The 9,501-nt window shown below is 33.2% G+C and overlaps 1 protein-coding gene and 1 pseudogene across 1 annotated transcript in view; one reads left to right on the forward strand and one right to left on the reverse strand.

The window, feature by feature from the left end:
• Positions 213–2,997, reverse strand: LOC109125166 (annotated as a pseudogene).
• The window catches only part of LOC104787086 (GLABROUS1 enhancer-binding protein-like), an 812-nt gene continuing 540 nt past the window's right edge, over positions 9,230–9,501 (forward strand). Inside the window, exon 1 of the mRNA XM_010512593.1 lies at positions 9,230–9,485. Coding sequence (XP_010510895.1) covers positions 9,299–9,485 — 187 coding nt within the window. The 5' untranslated portion in view covers positions 9,230–9,298. The remainder of the gene's footprint in view (positions 9,486–9,501) is intronic.

Here is a 9,501-nt window from a genome sequence, read left to right on the forward strand (position 1 = left end):
CATCAATTCATAAGCTAAAAGAATATGGATAAAATTGGAAAACTTGTAAAAAAAACTGTATTGAAGACAGAAAATAACAAATGATTTGTAACAAAACTCAACTTCTAAAACGAGTAACTAATAGACGTAGAAAACAGTAGTACACATGGAACAGATGATCCTAAATAGGTCGACCTTAGATTTAATCTGAGTGTTTAGTGACAGAGAGAACTTTAAATTCGACTTCTACGATCAATGTATATATCTTCTACGTCCAAGTATGCCTCCCGAAGTTTAGCTAAAGTCAAGAACTTTAAAACACCCCACCCACTGCCCGGTTTCGTGAACCAATTGTCAACTACAAGAACAAGGAGTGTATGTAAAGCAAATTAGTTAATGACTTAGTAGGAAATTTATATTCATCATAAACGAACGGCTATTGATCACCTATCAGCATCTACTGAAAAAATTTGACATACTTGTTTTTGTGACATGATTGGATCCACGGGGATCTATAACCTTCACAAGCGCTCGCACGTAAATCTTCTCATCCGCCTTAACTACTTCAGTGCCATCTAAATACAAAAAAATGGATAGCCACTTGCCACAATTATTTGCTCTATCGTCTCCCTTTGGATGCAACTGAAGACGCCTAAAAAACATTATTGTGCCCGGTTACCACTGATGGACATGTGTATGCATTCCAAATAAAAAATAAAAAATTGGGCTCACCATTTTCTTTCTCAGATTGAAAGCTATTTGACAAGTAAAATTTCTCTTTAAGCACCGAGAAATCTCAATACTGTATGTAATTAATGCATTTAAAAGATCTAGTGATCCCGGGTGGTCTGTTCTGCATCAACTTTTAGTTATTTTGCAGGTAACTTACATCGTAGTTATATATACTCGACCCTTTTCTTAAATGATGCTTTCCATAACTGTTTGATGGTTTTGTTGCGACATATTTGGGTAAACATGAGCAATGGTATAAAAAATTCTAATGCGAGTTATATTAGATAATTCGCTTTTAAATATAGAGTGAATAATTTTGGTTTAGTTGGTTTGGTTCGATTCTTTTTGCACAGCATAGTCCGCCAATAACCTTATAGTGAATCTTTATTAAAGGGAGCGGGTCTTTGCGTTTTTGGACACAAAAAGCAGTAATTCTTACCAAAGGTAAGCTCATCTTGTTGTAAATGATATATATTTCACCACTAGTTTCTTTTATGAAGTATGTATTCAAGTTCTCTTTCTTCAATTTGTATTTGGCCATATATAGGTACGAAAAATAAAATAAACTAATATAAAACCTAAAAAAAATATCAATAAAATAAACTAATATAAAACCTAAAAAAAATAAACTAATATAAAACCTAAAAAAAATATCAATAAAATAAGTTAACACATGTTTTTCTAAAGCAGAATTTAGATACTGGGACAGTATTTGGTGGAAGAAACAACTGCAAATTCAATTTCTACATTCAAAGAGCCCTCGTTGTCCAAGTACGCCTCCCGAAGTTTATCTAAAGACGCATATGTAGACCAACCAACGCTTGGGTTTAGCTTTGTGTACCAGTAGTTCACTGCAAATATAGTTAGAATATATATAAGCAGGCTTATTAATAAAAATAGTCAACAAGGGACGAAAAAGAATAATGAATGAACATTATTAATTAGTTTCATGAATCAACGAAGAGTAAACAAAAAAAAAATCAAAGAAACTAGAAGATGATGATGTAAATAGTGTTCAACATACAAGTCCAAGACATGTGATGAGTGGTTCCACGAGAATCTACAATTCCGAGATGTGCTCGCGTGTAGATTTTCTCCTCTGCGTTGAGTGTCTCAGCATCCCTTAGAGTCAAATAAATGGATGTGGACTTGCCTTTGGCTCTAGCATCGCCGTTCGGGTACAGTTTTAGAAACCTATATAACAATTTGCTGCCCTTGTTAACATGCACAGATGCATATGTATGTGTACAAATTAATAATATGGAAAAAGCAACCAAATTTTTCTTAGACTCCTCACCATTCTCTTCCTCCTACCAAAAACTTATCTGAGTTGTAAAAATCCTCTTTCAACTCTTTAAATTTCTTGAGAGTCCACGAGAACTTGGGATTACGGATTTTCTGATTAAAGGACACGACTTCCCATTTAGCAAGGGATGGAGTAACCAAGACATCAACACCAAATTCACATTGTTCTCCCTCGAAGATATATCCGGCTTTAGGGTCGTTGAAAGTTTCAAGAGAAAGCACTTGAGACATTCCCCACACCGTTCGCAATGCATTGAACCGCTTCAATTCTGTATCTATAATACTAGTGAGATCATATCTGTTGTTGATGAGTAAAGTAAAAGAGAAGCGAATGACCAATGTATATGTGAAACATGGAGTATTAATTAGATACCTTTAATAGTAAAGTATTTGTCTGCTTTCTTGTTGTAGACAAAGAATATGAAATATGCAAACACATCAGTTAGTGGTGTTGCCAAGAGTTTTGTGCTATCAATCTCCACATACATTGAAATAAATCCACTTCATTCGTCTTTTGCGTTTCCTTTTGGATATATGACCAATCTCCTAAAAACAATTCGAACAAAATTATATATAGGGCAAATAATTCTCTGTGCTTCATGAAATATGTGAATACATATCATCACATATACATGAATATTTAGAGTTCTATATATGTTTTACAAGTATATCAATAAAAACACAAACCACAATTTCAGTCAAATTCTTATCTCCAAACTACTCACTAAAGTGAACTCTTTTGTATATCCAGCTCTTCTTCATGTTTCTTGGAAACTATACAATTAGTTAAGTATACAAGAAGTGAAAAGAGAAGAACTTTTTTGGTGACCATACATACCAGTTGTACCCGCCCACCGCGAAAAGACTTGATTCGTATTTGTCATCGTTGAGTTCTGTGAGATTCTCAAACTTGATGGAATATGAAGTAGGAGGACGTTCTCTTAACGATGACGTTTTTGCGTCCAGTACTGCGTTGCCCATCCTTTTGATAAACCACAAGGGAATCTTAAAAGAAAAAAGACTTACAAACTTAATTAGGGTTCCTTGATAACGATATCAATCTTCGATTTATATATATTATTATTTCAAACTGTAAGGAACCCAAAAAAAAGAAATAAAGGGAATAAAAACAAAAATAAAATAAATCTATATATATATAAAGTTCCATTTTCTCATTCCTCCTCAGCTACTCCTTCTATGTAATGAGGCCAAATTTTATAAACTACCAACTAACAATTTTCTATTGTTTTTTTGACCAAATTTCTTTGAAGCCCTTAATTATTTGAGACTCTTAAAGCCACTCTATGACACGTCAGCTTGATTTTAGGTTGCTTTCTATGACTATATATATATATATATGTAGGATTTCGAGAGAAGTTTGACCTCACCTTCTTGAAGGCTCTTTCTTCACATTTAAAAACGAAACGTCCCTTCTTCTACTTCCAATCGCTTCACATCCTATCTGAGGGTTTCACCCTTTCTAATTTCATTGTTTTCTCGGGTATGTGCAAGTTCCAGAGATGAAACTGGTCTCATGGACGTTAATTAGAATTAGGGCTTAAACGATTCAAATCATGGTGATAATGACATATTGTTCGGGGAAGTGTAACTCATTTCGGAATGTAAGTGTCTAACCAAAAAAAAAAACATCCACTCCGTATTTCTTTTGCTTCCTCCGATTGGTGATTCATTTTCTTTATCTTTTCTATCCTTTATAATAGATTAACTTCTCACAATAGATTTATATATCTATTTTATGATGATTAGGTTTCTGATCTTTTTTCCCAGATTTAAATACCTTGACTGATGGTTTCAGTTTGATTTATCAATCACGTAGCCAAAAACGTCAAGTAGCTGCTCTTTCTTAAGAATTTATAGTAAAATTTTGTATTTGGAGAACTTATATTAAAGTTTAGTATTATCTTCGTTTGATATGGATATAGTCTGACGCATGTGGAATATGTCCAATCTATAAAAACTTATGTTGCTTATCTAAACCTTTTTAGATATAGTAAATTTGTTGATTTCTTGCAGGTGAAAAGCTTTGGATGAGGAGAAAAATCCAGAGACCTACATACGAAGACTCCTCCAATTTCTAAATCATAGGTACGACTTACATTAGGAAGAGTGATTTTGTTGGGCTTTTCCTATGCCGATCAAACACTTTTTTTCTTCGTTGGTCAAACCATTTTGTGTTTATTTAACTGTTCGTATGTACTCTTATTAATAATATGCTTCATCTATATATGGGGTTAAAATAATTGAACTACATATCATGATTTGATTATTTTCTGTACTTTTGTTTGCGTTTTTCATTTAGGAAGTTAAGAAAAAGAAACGTCACTGCGAAAGAGTTTGAAAGTTATAAATGCTAAGCTTCCACAACGTAACTGCCTCAAATTAAGGTTAGGCTAATAGACATTCTCTTATTCAATACTCTAATATAATTTGTAAGACTGTCATGGCAATTAAATACAAATCTGATCAGTTTAAAATTTTTATTTTTGTCAAAGGTATAGAACTTACACTTTTGTATATTAGCTATTTTATAAACTTCCTGCTATTGCATGATTGGAACATATATACGTACTACATTGAACATAGTATATCCTCACTATACATATTTCTCAAGAATCCCAAAGTATCATCCCTTGAAGATGCATTGACAGGAGAAAATACAACACCATGATGTCTATGCTGATGATGATCAATTCGTTGTTCACATAAAGAGACGAAGAATGTGAGGGAGGTGGTGTGTTAGTGCAAGAGTGGAGAGAATGAAAGTGTTGTAAGTTCTGTTTGTAGTTTGGTCGGAAAAACCAGTTAAAGTAGAGGCCAAAATTCTGTTTTCGCTTAGATTGTTGCACCTCCAATGCAAATAATGTAAATGGGTATGTATATGGGTGTGTATGTGTCCATAATCCATTGCATATAATAAGTGGAAAAGCTTAAGTGATTGGCATGAATTCTGTCGCGTAATCTTTTGTGTGCTCTACCAGTTCTAGATACAAAATCAAATCAACTTTTACTTTGATGGAAAATAATTGACAAGTAACAAACACGCTTAGCTATAAATTATCGCGTGAAAACATGTATTACTGACTAATTGTTGTCATGAAAGATAGATAATAGCATTTCAGGCCGACAAATTATAGTTTTATTGTACAAAGTTAAGATTTCATACTTTAAAATTTCATCATAATGATTTATGTTACTTATACTTTTAATTCATTCACAGTACTATCCAAAGAAAATAAAACATGAATTTGCTGCCATTTCTTATCATTAAAAAAAATATCTTCACTCTATATATAAGCTTATAAAGAATATTTTCTTACGAACATCTAGAATGAATATAGACATCAAGATTAACAATTCAAAAACTCACCTAACTAATATCATTAACAAAAGTAAAAGAAAATATTCAAACTACATTAGATATTGTTCAAAAAAAAATCTACAAAATAAAATAGCTACAGAAAAATTTATTAACACTTTAGCATTGTCTTATAAATTTGAAAAATTAATCCGCGCGTAGCGCGGCATATCGTCCAGCCTATAAACAACAGTAGAAATAAGTATGAACCTAAAAATCACACACAACTTGCAAAAAATGCTGCGAAACACACACTATTCCCTTGAAGAACTACCAAACGACGTCCTCGGACATATAATCTCTCAAGTTGCTAAGATTTCACGCACAACCGTGAGACATGTTATGCAATCATCACCACATCTAGCCAAGGCAGCCCAAGATCACCGAGTCTACAAGAATATCAACCTAAGGCCCCTGGCGATGAATCCACTAGCAGCACTAACGAGATACCAAGACCTCATGGAAAAATGCATTGCAAGTGGAAATGTTCAGGCTCACTATATCAAACGGATCCAAGATTATTTTCAAACGAACAACACAGAAACAGAGCAGGAACACTTGAAGAAGGCGGCAGAAGGTAGTTATGAGAATGGTATGTACCTTTACGGAATTGTGAAGTTGTGCGGGGGTGACACAACGGAAGGAAAATTTTGGCTCGACAAGCTCGGTTGGAAACAAAACAAAGCAAATGGTGACCAATGCTGGAAAGATATCAAAAAGGCGTTACACAGAGTCAATGTACAAAGCCTACAATGCTACTACACTACATTGGGAACAATCAGACCAACTATTTATTGCACCGTCAATGACATGGAAAATAGATGCGCACACTACTACTACTACAAACAAATGCTCAAGTTTGTCTTTTTCATTTAGCTTAAGGAACAACAATATGGTTTACCAATGTTATCAACCTTAAATAAATTCCACAATTCAAAATAGAAATCTATGTTTTTCTCCTTCTTAAACAATAGCGACGCCTCCAAAAGAATGAAAACAAGAGAAACAAGGAACAAACATGAAAGTATAGCAATTAAACTAAAGATATATAATAAAAAAAAAAAGTTAAAGTCCGCTGCTTACTATCACATCAAAATCAGAACATAGAATATCAAAATATGTTGAAAAAACTTCCCACAATCCATCTCAAGAAAAACGTCTTCAAGTATTACGACCAACAAGACATAGATATATGCGAAGAGGTCTTTACCTTCAGGGACAACTACATCATAGAAAAACTCGGCTTAGAAAAACTGGGCTATACAAAAATCAAAAAGAATAACCGAATCACAGCAAGGCAACACAAGCAACACTTTTAGAGGATCAGGGAAACACAACTAGAAACCAATTAGCATTATTTGGCAGCACTTCACAAAACCATCACCAAAGACAAAGAAGGTAAGAGATGCACACACCTTTAGTAAACTAAAGAGATTTAGAAATACGAATGCCCAAATCAGATAACCGTAGCACTAAATTATATGAAAATAAAAACTGAGCCAACAAAAAACAATCCGGACTGTATAAAATAACAGATAGATAAACAAGAAAATTAATTTTTCCCAAAACACAACTCACATCGAATCGAAAAAATCACTCAGAGGACAAACGGAAAAAAAATACAACTACGAACACAAAAACAATTCACCACTTAATTAGGAAATCTAAGAAAGACAACACAATTTCATATAAAAATATTTGAACACAAATTCACATTTACATTTAACGAAATCAACAGGGGATAACCAAATATCTCCTACATTCATTAATCTCACATTTAACAGAGAAAAAACAAAACGAAGAAAAGGCGTATTGAAATTCAAATCGTTGATGACGTGCATATAAAATTGGTTACAGAAACGGGCTTTTATGGCTGGCGGCCATGAGCCCAATTACACAACAATTAGAGTTTAACACTTTTTTTTCCTTCCAATGACTTTATTAAGGACCAAAATTAAGGTTTGAGTTTACAACTGAATACAAAAACATTGGACATACATTATACAGAGCATATAGTTGGTTACTAGCGACTGTCGCTTTACTTAGAATATCTGCACATATAGTCTGCTCTCGATATTTGAAGGAGAAATGTATGGCGGTAAAACTTGAACACCACTCCATAATTGTAGCCAGATAGTGTTGCAGGCGAGGATTTGTCATCTCAGTGTTGATTAACCTGATAATAGTGGAATTATCGCCTTCGAATTCTACAGTACGATATCCCAGACCCCATGATGATTGAATTGACCAAATAAGTGCTTTACATTCTCATTCTTCAATGGTAGCGCGTCCCTGAAAATTTTCCATACCAGCTTCAAGGAATGCACCAGCTGTATTGCGGAGGATCCAACCTAAGCCTGAATCTCTGTCACCTTCATGGTGGGAGGTGTCGTAGTTACATTTAACCCATCCTTGGTCTGGTGGCTTCCATTTTTCACCATAGAGTTTAACACTTTAAAACCTGATTTTGATGTATAAAAAATCAAGGATCCCTCTCACCTATACCATGAAGATCCAAAGCCTTTCACTCTCTCAACTCAAGAAACTCTTCCCCAAATCCGAATACAAATAGAGTTATTTGGAAAAACAGACACTTTTCAAAACATAATTGTAAAATTAGTACAATCACTATTTACAATTAGCAAATTCCACATTTTTACTGTTTTCTACTGTTCACATGACATTTCAACCCTCATCAATATTTTATATTTACAACAATGCCATTGAGTCTTTGATTTTTTTTTTTTTTAATATATGCTCCCTACAATCTTAAAAACAAAATGCTGGGTAGTTAAAATTGATTTTTGAAAATTTTAAAAATGTATAAAAATATCTGTTTTTTTTTCTTTATAATTTGATATATTTTCTGTTTGATAATTTTATTTGATAACGTTAAATATTTTTTACAAATTTTGTATCCGTACACATTAATAAGTATACAGATGTATGTATACATTATTAAGTGTACATATGTCCGTACACATAATTAAGTGTACAGATGTCCGTACACATTATTAAGTGTACATATGTAATTTGTGTAATTTGTTTAATTCTTAGGGTTTGAGATATTTGTATCACAATGGTTTTGTTCAAATTACATATGTACACTTAATATTGTGTGTTTGTAAACTTAATAAAGTGTACGGATACATAAGATGCATATAATATATATAAAAATTATGAAATAAAATTCTTATCAAATTGTAAAGAAAAAATATAGATTTTTTTGTATCTAAAAAATTTCTAAAAAAAATTATTTTAACAATTATTTGAATAATTATGATTGAAAGAAAAAAAAAACTTTATTTCACACCAACACACACATACACCTTTTGGTAATCTTCTTATCTAAGCCTATATCTCACAATCTCTCCTATCTCACACATTATCTATTACACAACACCTAGTTTTCCAATTTTAAATAGTAAATATATTAGTTTGCCAATTAAGTTTCGAAAATGTACTAGTATGCAAACAAACCCATACAAATATGTGAGTTTGTTATTGATGGTGATGGTTCCACTTACCAATTGATTGGGAAGTTGTCTCTTTCTCTCATGAACCCTTTGATCCAAAGTTCTCTTAGACGGTCAACAAATTCTCTATGTTGGAAGAGCATTACTACGTATGAGACCACTTCTTTCTTTGTGGATTTAGCCATTTTCGGTTCAGTTTGGTTATTGGGTTTCCATATTCTTCTAGAACCGGTTATCAAACCCACGTCAGCTCAACAAAAAATTTCATATTATGTATTTTTCATTATAGAAAATTACTCCCTTTAAAATAAAATTGACAAGTATATAAAAATTGACGAGACACACACAACAACACAAGCACGCACCTTTTGCTTCTCCTTCTTCACAAAAAAAAAATCGAGTCTTTTCTAAGCTCAAATCTCAAACAAAAATGGCGGTTCCGATTCACTTCCTCATCAACTCTCCACATGAATCATCTGACGACGAGTTCAACCTTTCCGAGATTTCCTATTCATCTGATGACGACGAGTCCATGGAAGAAGTCGAATCGTCCGAGTTAGTCAACACAAACGCAGGATCTCTCTCTTCTCCTCTCTCCAACCTCGAACATGACGAAGGTACTTACACTCATCA

The sequence above is a fragment of the Camelina sativa genome, chromosome 1 (genome assembly GCF_000633955.1).
Source record: "Camelina sativa cultivar DH55 chromosome 1, Cs, whole genome shotgun sequence".
NCBI classification, from domain to species: Eukaryota; Viridiplantae; Streptophyta; class Magnoliopsida; order Brassicales; family Brassicaceae; genus Camelina; species Camelina sativa.